Consider the following 19303-nt stretch of genomic DNA (forward strand, 5'->3'; position numbering starts at 1 on the left):
AAGGCTTAGTGTAAAATCAAAACGTTTTGTTCTGTTCTCATTTCAGTTTTCAACTACCTACTCAATAGGTCACTGGAACTCAGCAATTGTTTCCTTAGGAATATTTAATATGAATATTACTTTGGGGCAGACAAGATGTTTGAAATATGTGTTCATTAGAATATATCCATTTCATTTTACCAAATTACATGTTTGGGGATTTTTCTATTTCATAGAAAGCTTTTACTTTTAGAATCAAGTAATACAATTTTCAGCACTATTTCCCATGGGATGGCTTTAGGAAGGGATTAACCCACTATAAGAATGGTTAAAATTGAGGGCACATGTAAAAACACATTATTTAAGGGCATGAGGCTAAAAGTGAATCTGGAAGAGTAATCAAGTAAATACCAACAGTACCTAAGTTACTAAAACAGAAGCCCAATAGGGCTTAACGTACATGTTCTTAACATCCAAAATTATTTCTCCCTATTGATGAGCTTTCTATTTGTCAAGGAAATTGAGAATTATATAAATAAGAGAGAAGAGAGAGACACAGAGAAAGAACGAGGCAATGAGAACAAGAGGAACAATGTATTAGTGGGTATGAGAAAATAGAGGAAAAAATGCAGTTATCAGTATACAGGCTCTTTTTATATTTTATTTTCATAAATGTACACTGAGAGCTTAGATTCTATCAATGAGCACAGCTGAAGAATATCAAAGTTATCTTGTGTTAAAATTACTTTTATTCAGGATGAAAAATACAACATGTAACCAGATTAGATGATAGTCTATGATTAGTTCTTTACCACATATTTCAAAAGAACTACATACTTATTTCCCCTTGTTGTTATTGTGATATATTTCTTTTTTATTATTACTTAGAAGGTTACAATGTAGTGTTTTCTGTAGCTTTTCTTTAATAGCAGAGACAAGACATGTTGCACACAATTACAAGCAGAAAAAAATGAATACGTATTTTTTCAAAGTAAGAACAAGGAAGACACCAAATCTACAACTTGTAGTTCAGAGTTCAGGGAAATTTTTTTTTCTTTAAATAGGTGCTTTTCTTGGGTTTGATGTAGTCTGATAAAAGCTCTAGGTTTTGCGGACTGCAGCAGCATAAAGCTATTTCCAACACAATGGATGAAGATGGATCTGAGGTAGAAAGGTGGTCATGGCTTTCCTCTTATATAAAACAATTTTCTTCTCAAAATATCTAGGCTGCAAATAGACACCCTTGCCCCCCAACCCACCCAACCTATTCTAAAAGAATAGCAATTTCTAACTTTAAGCCTCCTTCTGGCCAAATCCCAGGTCAAGAGAACCCAAAGTTAAAATGTCCTGATGTTTTAAATGTATGTATGCTGAATCAAAACACATTATTTTCACTGTTGGTTGGTTTGTTTGTTTTGGTTTCTCTACATTTGGTGATTACATACATGTTTCAACTGAATCGATTAAAGGTTAAATCAGAAGTTGAACGAAACACCTAAGTGAATGTACTCAAAGGTACAGGCAGGGGTACCACCATCTAAGTATTAATTTCATTCCTCTGTGGAAGCAGTGACATAGGCTTCTGATAAACATCCCTTCCAAATAAATTGATCAAATGAAAAGTAATAAAAAAAGTAATCATTCACCTGAAAGGTAAAATGAAATATGCATTAAATTTGTGTCTGCTGTCAGAAAGAAAATGACTGGGAATTTCAAGAATTACAAATGACTTGAGTATATGTAAACAAAAATAAAGTTCTTTTCAAAGGGAATTAAAGACAAAGATGTGTCCTGGTAGCACAATGAAGGAAAGGTCTGCTGTGTATTTAATAATGAAAATCAAGACTTCGCAATGAAGGAAAAGTTATCCCATGTTTTGTTTCTATGTCAAAATGAAAATGATTATGTAAATGGGTAACCTTTGGTGAAAAGATCTTTGAGATTATTAGAATCCTGCTTTGAGTCTCCTCTATCCTATAGACTGGGACAGGAAATAAATTAAGAAATCAAGACCTACTTACATAGAGCAGGGAAATAAAATGCAGGAAACAAATCCCAATGGGAATGCCAGGGAGGCCCCACAGGGCTTTTACTGTGGTTATCCAAGTGGTCACTAAAGAAGTGAAGTATATGATGTCTAAATAAAGTTCAGCGGCATACACAGAGATGTGGCCTAAATCATACACATAAATATTTGATTGAAATACATGAACTTAGTAATTTGGCCAAATCATGGAAACAGACACAAGGAAATCCATTTGGTCATGTGGCTGATAAATTATAAATAACCAAAACGTAATGGTAAAGGAGTGGAAAAAATAAATGAAGTTATTGTACAAGGTTAATATGAAGGAATGTAAAAATGTAACATTGTTTTCTCATTCTTATGCAATTTTTGTCATGGTTATTAAAAAGAAGGTATCATATTAGAAAGCCCCCACCCACTTTCCCAATGCTGTATACAGTATACAAATCAGTGACAAATGTATTACCATTTCCAAATACCACTCTGTTCATTAATTTACAGTTGCATAGAAAGGGAAGAAGAAAACGATAAACAATAATATATGATTATTATAAAAACAAAATATCCTTTTCTCTTTGGATAGTCAGTGTTTTACTCCTTCAGTAGAACACACAGTCAGCGCTCAACAGCATGTGTCAAGGAGCCATGGAGTTCTGATTCAATGGAACTTGGAATTGGCATTTGCTGAAAAGGGCAACACTGGCAGTCAGGAAATGTCGGCTGGCTAGATGGATACTTCACATTGCCTGCAGGAAGGGAAACGGTGCTGTCAGAGCAACATTTACACAGACATTACAGTAGGAGGGACCTGTCACATCTCTTCTGAGAAATCAAAGTGCTTCTTTCAGAACAAGTCAAATCCCATTCTGCTGTGTTTGAATGGAACCCTCTACTCCCCTGTGACTTTCGCTCCCCGGGATGAGGTCTTTCTCTTCCATGCAGAAGGCATCTAGTCTGCTTTTTATCATTGCAGCCAACAGAGAGGATGTTTTGGAAGACTTGTCTCGTGCCCAGGATGGAAACCAAGTTAAAATCAAGAAACTTGGCTTTTTCTTGCTGGAGGTACCAAGGGTGAGTGAATGAGGCTGGTGCAAGGACCCAGTCTCTCCCTGGGGGACTGTGGGAGGTCTATGGCTAAAGGGATACCCTTGACAATTCCAACTGGTCCCCGATCTATGCTGGGGTCCAGACAAGAGGAATGAAAGACAGTACTTACAGTCTCAGGGTGAGTGGTGGCTCCAGTTAATGGACCGGGGCCAATGTACGTAGCCCTGAGAAGATACAAATCTGGGCTACGCTCAGGGGAGTGGCATCAATCTTTTAAAGGGAATGTCAAACAGCTGGATCCATCATCATTAAAATCCATATCCTTTGATTCTTCTCTGAATGTGTCCTCCAGTTGGTTGCTCTAATCAATACCCAGATCTTCCTTGAAGACATGGTTTCCTCCAAAACCTCCTCACATATGACCATTTTTTAATCTCTTATACTCTTCATGTATTGGATAACTGCTTTCTAGGTCCACATTACGTTTCTTCAGGCCTTTTCCTCTCTCTCCCCACCCAACTTCAAATCTCACACCATCAGACTCTACCACCCACGATACAGTCATCTTCTGAGCCCTTGGGTCATATTCCCTTACTTTTTTGAAGAGTAGTTCACCGTCACCAAGCTAAAACTACGTTTAAATCTCCATGATTTCAATACCCACGCAGATGTTCTTCCCAAACTCTAGCCTCCCAGTTCCTCTCCTCCAGTGAACCTGCCCTCCAGCCTTGTCAGCCACGCAAACTTCCAAATACCATCACCATCACCAATATCTCAACCCCTCCAACACATCGATTTCAATCATCCTGCCTTCTGACAACTACCCCTACTTTCCCACCTACTTCCATTAGGACCCCAACTCCATCCACCCTTTGTTCCCACAGTTCATTGTTCCTCCCACCTTTTCTTCTGTCTCCTGCACCTAACATGTCACCACTTCTTTTCCTGCAAGCTTGGATGTCTGGTTCAATCATTATCAGCGTGTCTCTGCCTTTTCGCTTGAATTGTTGCACTCTCTGAGCCAAACCATGACTTCAACTCTGGTAAAATGCAACACTCCGCCGACTCTGGTACCTGTGCTTATGAACTTGAATGTGGCCGGGAGACAAGACACAGTCTTGCAGACGGCCTCACATTAAGTTCACAGGCAGGCACCAGAAGTCATGCTGAACACTGCCTTGCACTCGCACTACTTCCCTGTCCATGATCTCCTGATCTCCAAGCAGCTAGGGCACATCCTCTAGGATCTCCTCACACCTCAGACACTTCCTCCCATCCTCAGCCCTGCTGAAGCCCTGGTTTCTGATTCACTGAGATGACACGAGCAATCAGAATAATCTTCCTCGCCGAACTCTCCCCTCACATCTCCTAAGCTCACACTACACATCTGCTACCTGACATGAGATTTCCTTTTCTTCCCTCCAGGTTCTATAGACCACCTGTCTGTGAGTCCCGTGAAGACCCCAGCCCCTCTTGCCATTAAGACAATGACACAATCAGGAGGTTCAGGATTCATAAACAAGCTCAGGAAAGAAAATGTTCTCCAAAGACGTACTGTGGTCTTGTGGCTCCTGAGCACTAAGAGCCCTGATACCGGCAGGTATCAAGGTAGAGCTGCTGACCTTTCTCAGTAAATTCCTCCCCTCTCCTTCTCAGCAAACTTAAAGGAAAAAACAAAACATCTGTCCCCTCAAAGTACCAAAGTCATTTTGTGTACCACTGCAGTCATGATTTTTAAGTCCATGCTCTGTGATACTGCAAATCTGGGAGGGCACTGAGGGCACTCATCAGCCAGATCTATCCTGGGAGATTTTGCACAATGCAGATGAGGCCAGTAAAATGCTGTTAGAACACAAAGGATCAGGCACTTGGTATTTTGGGGCATCTGGAAGAACTAGCCTGAGAGGGGTTCCCCCTCCCCAGACTGACAGAATTAATGAACACTGAAATGTCAAGCAAGTTTACTAATTTACATGGGGAACAAAGTCTAGCACTAAAATCAAGAGCAGCTCATCTGCAACTTGTTATAATCAACAAGCCCCAAGCCAATCAACCCCATTAACTCTTACCTGTGGCCTGCTGGGGAGATTGGCTGAAAGAGAAAACAAAAGAAATCAGTCCAAGGAGCTCTGGTGGCCTTGCTGGTTCCCCGCCCAGAGGCATGCAAAACTGGAGGGTGTACCCAGCTCCCCGCTGTTAAATGGGTGCTAATAAGAAAATAAGAAAGCAGAGTAGCACCGCAGAAGCGTGCTGGGCCCATAAGAAAATAAGAAACAGGTTTTGGTTTTTCGTTTCTTTTCCTTCTCTTTTTTTTTTTTTTGGCTTTGTGTTTTAACAAAGACTAGTTTCTTTTCCCTAGTTTCTCACATCCCATGTCCTTAAAGATATAAAAGTTCTACCCAAATATGCAAAATATATGCTGGCTCTCTCAAATAAGTACATTCCAAGGCATCAGTAGCTAATTCGTTTTGAAAATAAAAATCTCAAAATTTCCTATTGAAATCAGGCCATGCATTTGGTTTACGTCTCTGAACAGAGCAAGTTCTACATATTTTGTTGAACAGCATAAATGCTGACCAACAGGTGGTGAGGGAAATGAAGGGCATGTGTCTTCAGGTTCTGCCAACCTTGGCTCACCTTGGCCTCAAAAGCCTAGGAAACTCGTGGCAATGTGTTTGCCTCAAACAGAGGGCTGGCCTCACCCTCAGTAGTCTTAAGGCTAATCACTGTGCTTGGAGGGCCCAGTTGGAGAAGGTGGGCTATGGTGTCAGATCTGCCTTGGCAGCTGGGCCACTCCATTCCTTCCTGGTTCTAGAAAACACAGCAAATGCAGTTGGCCTATGGGCACTGTGAGGGTGGGCAGAGGCAGCTGGATTGGGGGGGGGGGTGTTCTGCCCCCTCCAGGAGGGTAACATCTGTTCTGGATCAAATAAGAATCATCCCTAATCATCTACCATGTTGCGCTCCTTCCATCTCTCATTTTTTTGTGCTGAGGGGGGAAAAAAAAGAGAGAGAGAGAGAGAGAGAAAGGGAAAACCCATGACCACACAGTGGGTGCTTTGTGAGAAAAACAGAGTAAACAAAGAAGGGCAACTTTATGATGCCTGGAGGGAAAGTGTGAGCCCCCTCCATACCTAAGGGAAGAATGAGGCTAAAATCCAGCCTAGTCCTACCAGATACATAAGTTACAGCAGGAAAACAAGAGAGTGGATGTCCTTCCCACTGAGCCACACTGAGGGAGCACTCCATTGTATTAGAATTAAGTACAACACAGACAACCACACTTCTCTTCCGCATAGCAGCCAACCCCAACCAGAAATCAAATCCCTCTTGCTCCAAATCAGCATCATGAACCCTATAACTATTTTATTTTATTTTATTTTATTTTATTTTATTTTATTTTATTTTATTTTAAGTAGGCTTTACCCTGGGTGTGGCTTGAACTCACAACCCTGAGATCAGGATCCAAGCTGAGATCAGGAGTTGGATGTTTAACCAAATGAGCCACCCAGGCACCCCTCACCCTATAACTTTATATCAAATACAAGGCTTTGAGTATTCTCCTGAGCAAACCGCACACATCTATTTCTAAAAGAAGCCAGGAAATCGTTGCATTTTAGTAGGTTTTGAGTTTGTGATGAACATCACTCAAGTTTAATAAATATGGGCAATTCACAGTGAAAATATGTCCATAGATAAAAAATAATTTTAAAAGCATTTAATGGTCTGTCAGCCAAAAATATTCAGTCCTAGTATCTTGTATATTTGGATGACATAAATGAAAAAACTGAAAAGAATTTACATAAAAAGAAATGTTAGAACAGCCAGTGAAAATTTTAGTATGTACATTAGTTAATGGGCACCACAATGAAATTCCTTTCATTAACGCCTTGTCAAGAAAAGATGAAAATGCCTTCCTTTCTGCTCTGAAACGTAATGTAAATAATTAAAAGAAGACTTTAAAAGGCAATAATTCAAGGATGCAGTCAGGAGCAACCAGGATATTGACTTGAAACACAAATTCTAAAGTGTTATGTGCTACAGTATACAGACCCAGGAGGGGGAAAATGCCATGTTTAAGTAGGCAATTCATGCAATTAGGATTTATGAATACACCTTCCTTTTAATTCCAGGATTGCCAGGAGTGTAAATTCACTCGTGACCATGCTAATTTTTAATCCACAAAGGATCAAAAGTCAAGATTAACATGCAGATCAATTCATTGTATGCTGGTGACAAGCCGTTTCAAAGTTCTCATTAGTAACAGGGGCTCAAGGGATTGGTTTGACATTGGGAGAGTGCCAATCTGATTTGCTTAAAAAAATCCTCCAAAGGTGGTCAGGAAGCTTTGGGAATGCAAAGGTTTATTAAAAGATTTGCTAGCTGAGCAACTTAAAAGGGGCAACAAAGTAAATGAATCCTATAAACCGTCTATGTAGTATCTAGGGTAAACTTTACCAATTAAACCTTCCTGGTTAGAAAAAGGTAATCATTCATTCATTCATTCAATTCAGAAACATGTATTGGGCACAAAGTCTAAATCAGGTGCTATTTCTACTTTGTATCAATTTTTAAAAGGTTTAATAATAACTTTAGATGCAATTAAAATATGTATCAATTTTATAAATAAGTAAATTCATCCCTTATTTCTAGGGAAAGCTGTTCTTATCATGGAGATTTTTATATTATCAAAGCATAGAATATACATAGAATATAAACATAGAATATAAATATGAACAAGAGCAGACTAAAGCCAAATAACAGAATCTCAGAAACCAAAAATAGTTAGATGTGAAATTCAGAGGATTATAAAAGACACCATTCATCATTTCTTACATGGGATATACTTGAACTCTTCAGAATAACACATGGCTAGTAATGCCTGTGCAGGGAAAACTATAACTAATGTGAAAAACTTGTGGATGTACGAACGTGAGACTAGGAGAACATGAGGCCACTGTCCCATGAAGGAATCTTAGGGCACGGGTGGCAAGGGCATCAGGCAAAGTGGGAGTTTAACCTCCAATGAAGTGTTGTTGGTCCCAATGAAGTGATACGTTTGTCTCAGGAACCAATGATATCTATTAATCATTAATGAGACTGCAACCAATAGGAATTTTATATGTACCTTTAAGGGAAGCCATAAAGTGAGATGAACATATTTATCTCTTTTTCTCTTTCTTTTTGTCTTATTCTTATGGTTATCATTTGTATTTAATTACATTCTCTTCCAAAATAAGACAGATTAGTCTTTTATATTATCTAGATATAAGAATATACTACGGAAAAGATTTAAGAGTCACTGCTTGATGGCAAACTTTAAAAAAAGATACATTATGCATTTTTAATATAAAAATGAGAATATGGAAACTATACATCCATAGTCACTGTAGAGCATTTAATTCAACATACTTCCCACCCTAACTCTCTGACAACTGACTTTCAGATTAAACGTGTCCATCATAACATTTAAATGCAAACTTCTAAACAGGCTTTGGTTGATAGAATTTGTTCTTCACTAATTATTAATGTATTTGGGTTTAAGCTGAACTAAAAAGTAGTTTCATTTAGAAATTTAATCTTTAAATTCTAGGTTTTACAGTGACTATGATGAGTTGTGTAGCCATTAAGTAACATACAACCCTGAATTAAAATCTCTAGAAAATCCAACCTTAATACGAATGACATAATGTGCTCATCTACTATGGCTCTTAGCCTAGAATAGAAGCAACAATCTGATGGCATACGGGCTTCAAATTGCCCTCTTAAGCCTCTGCAAGAGTCTAGAGGGCCAAAAAAGTGTGTGTGTGTGCATGTGTGGGCACGTGTTTTTTGGGGAATGAGTGTGGGGACTGACATATAGTAAATACAGTTCATGAAACTTTGAGAAGTATAGTCACAGACAGTCAATGGAAAATGACACATTCCCAAATATAAATGCATTTATGTGTTTACGGAAACTGCACTATGTGCTTTAGGCAAATACTTCTGAAAATTCAGGGAAGACTATATTTCAAATGGCTATATTTCCGCTTCCTGTTAATGATGGCATTTTTATAAACTGTAGAATTGTATTAAGTTGAAGCATATTTTTTAAATGAAGTCAATATATCTTATTTAACTACCTTCCTGGTAATGCCTTTTTTCATCACTTAGGATGGTATCTTCTGAGGACAGGATGAAAAAGGGTGATATAAGAAGCTGTTTTATAGATCTACTACTACTACACACACACACACACAAATATACATGTCATATAATACATATATATATCACATCATATAATACATATGGTAGTGTATGTACATGCTAAAATCTTAACTTAGTGGCTGCCTAGGTTTAAAAATCAATTTGAGAGGAAATCACCCTAAAAATCATAAATAAAACATTCCTGTTTCTTTAAGAGATTATTTAAAATAAACTGCGGCATTGAGCAGCATGCACGCATGCAAGTAAGTGGCTTCTATTGGAAAGAGCACAAGTGATTCTGGGGAAAGCTCACGGGGAGGTGGCAAGAGGTTGAAGTAAAAAAGTTTGGTAATAAAATCAATAAATAAGAACATTATGTAATTTCCTTTGGGATTTGGGCTGCTTTCATTTGATTATTTTCTAGCTCTTGGTTGTTCATATGGAAAAGTCACAGGGTTATAATCTGTGATGTCTTCAATTATTTGGCCTTTATGCACTGACTATTTTATTCCATGAGGAAAGAAACCAGGGAAAGAAAATCTGAAAATAATCCCTTCCCGGAACTGAATCTGATGACATCAGAGAATAATGTCCGAAGCGAAGAGAGTGCAGGCTCCTGGCTGGCTTCGTCAGGAGAACACAGGACTCTGGACCTCAGGGTTGTGGGTTCGGGCCCCACACTGGGTATAGAGATGACTTAAAAATAAAATCTTTTTTAAAGAAAAAAAGAGAATTACATCAGAAAAGGTTATTTTCATGCCTTGTTTGATGTGCCGCTAAAAGCTCTTTTTTGAAGCAATAACACGTTTGTTACGAGAGTTTGCCCTAGACAGGAAACTTCTCACAAAGGGCTTTGTCTTGTTTGCCTTCGCGATATCATCCGTCAGGCACAATGAAAGCGCTCCGAGAGCAGGAGCCTCACCGCAGCCCAGGGACAGGACGGTATCCAGCCTGCGTTCACTTCCTTTGTCGACATGCAGAGTGCTTGATTTCTTTCTCAATAATATTCAATCCTGTTTCTCCTACTGGTTTTTGTATCCTACCAAAGAAGACAGAGGGCCCCAAGCAGGAAAAAAGACATGGACGGGAACAACGTCCTGATGGTGTTGGGGTCCTTCATACTCACGGCAGCAAGATGGAAAAGTACTGTTGATCTGCTCCATAAACTCCGTGAGGTCCGCGCCAGTGTCCTGTGGGGGAGCCAGCAGGTCCTCGGCCGCTGCGACAGCAGAGAAAAATAACAATGTCAGGCCTTCCACCAAAACCCAACATGGGCAGAAAATACGAATCCTGGCCTCTATATAGCAAAGTGAAAATCATTCTCCTTAAAAACAACAATTTTAGGCTATAAACCATTTTTGTATTAATTTGTTGGTAATATAATTTCATATCAATAAGATGTATTAGATGTTTCTGCTGGAAGTTTCCATGTGCCAGGGGCACATTTATGAGTGAAAAGTAATGTGGTTACATTATTTTAATATATTAGATGGAATGCCATTATTTTACACTCTGTTTTTTCATATAAAAAAATTCTGTCAGTTTCTTTTTTCTTCCTTCTTTATTCTAGGAGATTCTGGCATGGGCTGGCTTACACTGACACAAATCTAGAGGTGTTTTAGAAGATCCTGTTACTTTGATGTCCTTTATTCTACAACCAATAAATGGCAAAATAAGTCACTTATTTAAAACAATTAAAATAACATTAACATTTTAGGTTTTCCTCTGACTAATATAGCAAAAGATATCTTAAATACAAATTAATTTGGTTAAAATATGTGGTCCTCAGTAAAATTTTAGAACTTAAATTTCATCAATAACAATATGTCATTCCTGAAGGCCAGCTGACAGAGTCCTTCCTAGCATCAGTGACATGCCCTTTTGCGACCAATGACAGGCTGGGTGAGACCTTGGCAATGATGGGAGCAGGGGAGGTGGCAATGTCTATAAAGACTCGTATGGAAAAAGCAGAGCATTCAGTTCCCAGACCTGGGCAGAGAAAACCTTTCTTGGTATAATATACTTTAGGATTATATTCTGAATATATACAAATATAAATTTTAGAGATGGAAAATATATTAAAAAAATCATTCTGAAGGCAAAGCAAAAAGTAAATTGTTGCTCATACCAAAAGTAAAGAGCACTTTCTTTCAAAATTCAATCCACTACTACACATTATAGAAGCAAATACATTATAGATGATTATTCTAAGATGTTTACTTTTTTCGTGTTGTTAAAACATCTTTATAGGCAGCTGAGCAAAAAGGCAATATGAAACTCCTTTATGCTCTAAGACACTGGTGAGTAAGAACACTATTTAAAATGAAAGACAGGGGCATCTGGGTGGCTGAGTGGGTTAAGCATCTGCCTTCAGCTCAGGTCATGATCTCAGGGTCCCAGGATGGAGCCCTGCATGGGGCTCTCTGCTCAGTGGGGAGCCTGCTATTCCCTCTGCCACTGCCTGCCACTCCCTCTGCTTGTGCTCACTCTTTCTCTCTCTCTGTCAAATAAATAAATAAAATCTTTTAGAAAAATAAAAAAATAAATAAATAAAATGAAAGACAAGCAAGCGGCGACGCTCAGAGCAGAGCAGGGGAGTTAGCCAGGTCTCGGAGACACCAACCTGCTTGGTGGAACTGAGGGCCAGGGTCAGGATCCAGCGAGTAGCTCAGGGCAGCCTGCTGAGGCGAAGCCCAAGGGGAGACGCCGTTGATTCGGGGATCAGATTCAGGCTGCAATCACATCCAGAGGTTAAAGCAGAGGAAGGACTCAAACAATCACTAAGGAAAACATTTCCATTTCTGACTTCCATGGATGATTAAATCACGTCAAGTTCTTCAGCCGCAGACATTTAGAATACCTGTTTTCATCAGTTTGGTGGGCTAACCACTATTTCCCCTGAGTGCTGAGTGGTCTGCCCCCTTTGATTGGGGCTCCTAGAAGAGCTCAGCTGGTTATAATGTGAGATTTATTTATCAATGTCAGTTTCATCCCTCAATTTTTCTCTCCATGATGCTCAACCAAGTGAATTTAGAAAAGGCTTCATTCATCTTTAAAAAAGGAGCACCGTTTCTCGTACAGTAAATTCATCCAATTTCAAAATCAGCTCATTTCTTTATTTAAATCAATATTTAAAGGCCACACTGGAGACATAAGGACACAACTTTGGATTCCCATGCTTGAAACTCTGCCACTCAGAACCTACCTAATTCTGAGCAAATTTTATAACCTTCTAGGTCTTGGATTCTTTATTTATAAACTGGGGATGGTAAAAAAGAATGCTGGTGTCAAAGGAATTTGTGAGGAGGGCGATCAGTTAGGATTTCCACTGAGATTATTAGAACAGAATCTGACACATAGTAAACACGTTGTAAACCCACTCTGCACAAAGCTTTGAAATGGTCCTGGATACATTGACAAGTATGTGCTCAAATTAGAAAGTGTCATCCATTTTACAGGGAACGCAGAAATTACAATGTTTTTGATGCCGATTTTTCCATTAAATTTGTATTAGTTGAAGTCTGGTGGTTTTGCCAGTTTTTATTGTCAGGTGAATTTTCCATCTACTTCTGGCATTCACACTAAATCATTAAGAAGAGATAAGAGGTCCACAGTCTGGGATATACAGAGCCATTTAGATATCAGCTATCTATAAAAGCATTACTGTGCAATTCTGAAGGCACATGAGCCATTAGGCAGCTCTGTCTAATGGGATGGAGAGAGTCGGGGGAGGGGAGGGGAGTAATGGAAACAGAAGAGCCGTTAGCTCTCCAACGGGCTATGGCAAATAAAGGTTTCTAGCATAGCTTCCCTCTGCAAAGATTCTATCACTGCACTAGGTTAATAATAACACTTCATATTTTAAATCAGAGATTTTAAGAGAAAATTCATCCCTCACACAGGCACCACAGAGAAACTTCAAATTCACAGTGCTTACAATGTGGCACCAGAAAAGACTCAAACATTCCAGAAGGCTTAGGGAAAGCCTGGCTTTGGGGCACTCTAGGGAAACTACTGTTTTCTAATGATGCACTATTTGGAGACCCAAAGTGAGCCTTCCCTAAAACAGTCGGACGCAAATCCTGAAACAGCAAAAGACAAACAGAAAAGTACATGGTTTAAAGGTGAGATCTCTGGCCTGCTGTGTAGGTAATGCAGAAATCACACTGGTTGGGATGATTCTGACAAGTTAAAAGACGCTGACAGCAACTGTGACAAGATGGTTTTCTGACATTTGAGAAGATCACTGGAGGAAACGTTGCTTCTGCCTTTGGTGGGAGAAATCCTTTCTGGAGAAAGGCACTGCCTAGTCACTGTCTGGGACCCCACACTACATAGGCCAGAGAAAGTTGATATGAATGTTGATGTCAAGGATTCTTCAAGAAAGAGAAAGTCTAGCCCCACCTGTGGGGATTCTACCCAATATGCACCTGCTACCCAGGCATCTTCCTGACTAACTCTGTGACATGACTCCTATTCTTTAACTGCTAGATGTAATCAAGTACTTAATCTTCTATAGTATTGTGTCTTTATGTGCGATACTATCTTGTTGTAATACTGTACAATCTTTCTTTGGTCCCTAATAAGACTGCAAATACCAAGAAGGCAAAAATTGTGTCTGATGCTTCTTATATAGCCAAAGAAGCGTATTTTTCAAAACTGTGGGCTAATATCCACTGATGAGCTATAAAATTAATTTGGTAGGTGTCAACCAGCACAAAGAAAGAAAAGAAAAAGAGATGAAAAATGGGAGGAGGTACAGAGAAACACAGGAAAGAAGAGAGGAAGGAAAGAAGGAAGGAAGGGAAGGAGGGAGGAAGGAAGTTTAAAAAATAGAAAATAAGGGAATTTTTTTATAACAGCAATTATTATGCTGTATTCATCATATAGGTATGCATTCATCGTAATGTAAGTTGTATTTCTTATTGTCAAGAATGTGTGCAAACAACTGCCATAAACCATGGCCTGATGTTAGGAAATGATAGCTGCACATTAATAAGCATCTGCTACTGAATTTCATGAAAATAGTTCCCTGGAAAAAAGGCTTTAGCATAAAGAGCTCCAACGGCTTCCTTCCCCTTACAGCATTCCCACATGTAATTTACACAGATGTATGTTACAGGGTTTCTTCCCTTAAAGGATTCAGAGCTGAGACAGATTTCCGTGTGGTAGAAGAATAGGAAATTCCATCTTAAGTGGGGCAAACACACTTCTGGAGTAGTGGCGGATGGGATGCTTCCATTTGAAGAGTGGAATTAAGCATGGAGGTGAGAGGTGGCAAGTGAGCCTCTCTGCTGATGCTGGGACCACCCCACCCCCACCTGAGACTGACAGACTGGGAGGGGGACGGGGGGTGGGTACCACCCTGAGTCCCACGCACTCTACCTGCTCCAGCAGCTGGCGAAGGCGGTGGAGTTGAGATTCAAGCTGCTTATTGTGATCTTCTAAAATCTGCATCCTAGCCTCCAGCCGACCTTTGTGCTGCCGGAGGAGTTTTGCTTCTGCGATGAGTTCTGAGTCCTCAGATGTGTGGTGAGGAGACACGACAGAGTCTGGAGGCGACCCGACGGGGAGCCCCCTTCTCAGGTGCTGCTCCTTCAGCTGCTCATACTCCACCTGCAAGTTTCTAGTGCAGAAAAGGAAAAACTGGAATCACCACTGCGTGCATCGTCTTCTCTTTGAAACTGCCCACAAGCTCCAGATTTAACTCCAGCTCCTTCTTTCTTCTTAGGTAAAAACATCTATTAACAGGGAGACGAGTAAGCAGGAACAACACTCTAGCTTTAAGCAGGCGTTCTAACAGACGTCACCCCTCTGGGAACCCTCCTGTGTGTGATCTTTAGCCAGTGCCCTAGCTTGTTAGCCTATCCTAAAACTTGGGACTCCACCGGGGTTTCTTAGAACACGCTTCTGAAAGGAGAATGGGTAGTATCGTTCAAGACTTTCCTTTTAGAAGTTTGCCTGGGGGGGCACAGCTTCCTCTCCCAGGTTGGACGCACCTTTGTTCTTCCTCCAAGTCGGCAATGATCCGTTCCAGTTCTCCACGTTCTTCCCGTTCTACTGACTTCAGGATCTGAGCTGGACTCTGGGGCTGGCTGACCGGGGACTCCCCTCCGAGCGTCTGACAGTACTGTTGGATGAGGGCATGCTCGTCCTCCCTAGGGAGACAAATGGACACAGGCTGTGGCACACTCTGGAGGCGGATGTCTCTGGTTGTAAGGGAAGTAGAAACAACGATGATAGGGATGGCAGCTGGGCTCCATGTCCCTCTGACAACCCTTTAAAACTCTAGGAAGGGGATGCCTGGGTGGCTCAGTTGGTTAAAATCCGCCTTCCGCTCAGGTCATGATCCCAGGGTCCTGGAATCGAGTCCCACATTGGGCTCCCTGCTCAGCGGGGAGTCTGCTTCTCCCTCTGCCTGCTGCTCCCCCTGCTTGTACACTCTCTCTCCCTGTCAAACAAATAAAATCTTTTAAAAAGGTAGAAATAAAAACATGAAGTGCTAGAAAGATATTTATCTAAAAGGTGTGTGTACTACACATACCAACAACTTTATGCTTTGCCTTAGACTAACCCGTATATATCACAAAACCTCAGAAGAGATTCTACTCAGCAAAGGTACCAAAGAAGGTCCACCACTTATGTAGTTAATAGAAAAGATACTTTAGGCAAAATCAGCAACTGAATACTAAATGAGTAGATTAAAACACTTAATTAAAAAAAAAAAACTGCTCTAGACTGTAGAACCCCCAAACTCATAAATGTTAGCCTAACTCCCAGTGTGATGGCACTAGGAGGCGGGGCCTTTGGAAGGTGATCAGGTCATGGGGATGGAGCTTCATGGACAGGATGGGTGACCTTAGAACAGAGTCCAGAGAGCTGGCTTCCCATCTCTGCCACATGAGGACACAGTGAGAAGTGAGCCATCTATGAACCAGGAAGAGGGCTCTAATCAGATTCCAAATCTGCTAGGAACTTGATCTTGAACTTCCCAGCCTCCCAAACTGTGATAAATAAATGTCATTTCTAAGCTGCCCAGCCTATAGTGTTGCATTATGGCAGCCCACATGGACTAAGGCCTAAATTGATTTCACTGGCTTTAGTGTTTGGCTGAAAGCCATCTTGCAATGCTTTGTAACCCACAGAATGGAAGAATATAATCCTCCTACACTTTCGTTTAAATAACATACCAAAAATTTTAACTGTAGATATTTATAAAATATCCACAGATATTTTACTTGATATTATCAGCATATCTTCACTAGGATCAATCATTCTGCATTAAAACAAGAAACTACAGGTCCTTAAACCTAGACTCTCCTACTTTTCTAACTGCTCGTCTAATGAATTAGACACATGAATCACGTGGTCGAATCTAACAGTTGCCAGAGACAGAAGCATAACAAGATAGACAAAACTGGTACATTCTTGAGAAGGGCGAGCCTGGGAGCCCTGCTCTTCCTTTATGGGGAGATCCAATCAGATCTCCGTAGAATCACACAAAGGACAGAACCCCTGGCTCCTGCCAGCTGGAGTTTCTAGCTATGGAATGAGTACTTCTGCAGTTTGGACCTGGGCTGTTTTCTTTGTGTCTGGTAAGCACATCCCGGAATCTACGGATGTATAGGATAGGGTTTCGGGAAAACAACACGTAAGTAGCACCGAGAGTTTAAAATGGAGCTCTGTCATGACTGCACCAGCCTGTCTGACAGTGATGTGCCCGCAATTGTCCCTTAGAGCCCTCGTTGGTGGCACTGGGGTCAGAGCACACTCGACTGCAGTCACAGAGAGTCTGGGCAGTGGCGGAGACCCTCTGGGACCTCAGACTGGTGTCTGGCAGCTGCCAGGAAACACCCAGTTCTCAAGGTAGGATCTTTGATTCCTCTGAGTCCAACCTGAAAATGCAACACTGTGTGATCACAGTTTACTACAATGAAAAGGGGACTTGAACTTGCATCTGAGAGTTAGTGAACTCATAGAAAAGGGGTGTCGTGAGCCTTGATGGCAGAGTGATATGATGAAGCAAAGGAGAAAAATGACTGTTATTCCAGCAGAACAGCCAAAGCAAAGGTTCAGATGAACTAGTGATTGGTTTCTTTTGTTCCTTTACTGGTAACCTCTCCCTCTCTCTAAATTTATACATGGAATATGTGTGGACATACATTTAACAAAAATAAAGGTCATGCACGTTGGTTAGGAGCACAATATAACATTGATATTGATCCTCACCATCCCTCTATCAAATTCAATGGGGGAAGGGGTAGAACCATCACCACCCAGTGAGAAACCGGAAATAAGGAACATGGATCAGATAAAGACTGAAAAAAGCTAGAAATCACCCTTTGATTACCTTTCTGGAGAAAATGCAGTGTCACCGAAAAATAAATAAAGGAGCCTCTAGAAGAATCACATGCTTATTCCTAACTGTGGAAGGATGAGGATATGAGGAGGGAATAGGTAGAGGACCAGGGCAGAGCAGCAGCGTTTAAAAGCCCCTGGGCTGCCTGTGTCGCTAAGTCAGACAGAAAGGGTATGTGTGAGGGGTGGGCATTTTCCTGATGGGAAATATAGGGCTAATACCCTAAACCTAATTCATTCATTCATTCATTCATTCACTCACTCACTCATTCATTCGTTCATTCCATGCCCAGTGTGGAGCCCAGCATGGAGTTTGAACTCACGACCCTGAGCTGAGATCAAGAGTGATGCTTAATGACTGAGCCAGGTGCCCCACTAACCCTAACCATTATGAAGGACAGAGAGTGACGATCAGGCTAACACATCAGCACGCGGGGACACCAATTAGCTGCTAAGGATGGCAAGACGCTAGGTCAGTGATCCTTATCATGGCCAGTGTTTGCAGGCACTTTATCCAGTTCAAGCAGAGATAGAAGTAATAGCAAGAGAGGATAAAAAGTAGAGATCTAAAATATGGAGAGGAAAAATACAAGGCATAAAATAAAGGAATAGCAAAGTAAGGATATAATGCAGTATTTTGTAACTGTTCTTCAGGCTGAAAAAAATGTATAGAAACTAAAAAGGCTGAGTATCCAAAAAAATTAATTAATAACAAAAGAAAAACCCCATGAAATTTCTCTATTTTAAGGATAAAGCATCTCAAGCAATCAACCAGAAGTCAAAACAAAACAGTAACTCTTGCAAGAGAAGCAAAAGGTTTAGCCTCCCGCTCTCTATAATATCCGATGACAAAAGGCTAAGGAGCAAGGTCTAGAGCGCTAACCCAGCCATTCCTGTGACCAGCCGGACCACGCAAATGTCCAGTGAAGCTGTTGACCATGAAGCAGAAGAAAGGACGATAGAACAAGCAAGGATAATGCAAAACAGAACAAAAGTAGATGTTAACCTCAGGTATTGCAATAAGTAAGAAGTAAACTGATTTTCACTTTGGTTAAAAAAGCAACCATATGAATCCTATGAACAATTCACCTAAAAGGAAATTAAGGACTAAAAGTAAAAGTTTAAGAAGTATAAAATAAGGGCAGGAAGAGTCAAAAGAAAACTTGCAGCCTGTAGCTATCTGGGGCGGGTGGGGAGGGGGAGGTGTCCCTATGACTTGATCATAGATCCTAGCCCGCAGGTCCTGCCCTGTCACAGGTACCATCAGATCCCTGAGTCTCTTAGAACATTGGTGCCAGCAAGCGTCTGAATCAGGGGCTATACTCAGTGCTCAATATTAGCACCTACTAGTGTTCTATTTTCAAGATTTGGGGACTAGTGTCTGTGAAACAAATTTATACACAAACAAGTCAAAATTAGATCTGAGATAAATTTTGTTATAAACATTGACATAGCTTCATTTCTTCTAGGGAGTTGATAGGGTTTAAATTGTTACTGTAATCACCATCATCACCACTATCATTATATCCTTTCATTGAGGTATCCAAAAGGGATTTAAGGCAATTTCTTTTTTTTTTTTTAAAGATTTTATTTATTTATTTGCCAGAGAGAGAGATCACAAGTAGGCAGAGAGTCAGGCAGAGAGAGAGAGAGAGGGAAGTAGGCTCCCTGCTGAGCAGAGAGCCCAATGCGGGACTCGATCCC

General features: G+C 40.6%; 1 protein-coding gene across 6 annotated transcripts in view; it reads right to left on the reverse strand.

Annotated features, from left to right (window-relative positions):
- Positions 1 to 620: 620 nt before the first annotated feature.
- Positions 621 to 19303, reverse strand: part of UTRN (utrophin) — a 505495-nt gene continuing 486812 nt past the window's right edge. For all 6 annotated transcript variants that reach the window (XM_046006019.1, XM_046006018.1, XM_046006020.1 and 3 more), the window contains 6 exons: positions 15241 to 15399; positions 14627 to 14867; positions 11865 to 11973; positions 10368 to 10460; positions 5122 to 5144; positions 621 to 2751 (listed from right to left, as the gene is read on the reverse strand). In XM_046006019.1, coding sequence (XP_045861975.1) covers positions 2743 to 2751; positions 5122 to 5144; positions 10368 to 10460; positions 11865 to 11973; positions 14627 to 14867; positions 15241 to 15399 — 634 coding nt within the window. In that variant the 3' untranslated portion in view covers positions 621 to 2742. The remainder of the gene's footprint in view (positions 2752 to 5121; positions 5145 to 10367; positions 10461 to 11864; positions 11974 to 14626; positions 14868 to 15240; positions 15400 to 19303) is intronic.

The sequence above is a fragment of the Meles meles genome, chromosome 5 (genome assembly GCF_922984935.1).
Source record: "Meles meles chromosome 5, mMelMel3.1 paternal haplotype, whole genome shotgun sequence".
NCBI lineage: Eukaryota > Metazoa > Chordata > Mammalia > Carnivora > Mustelidae > Meles > Meles meles.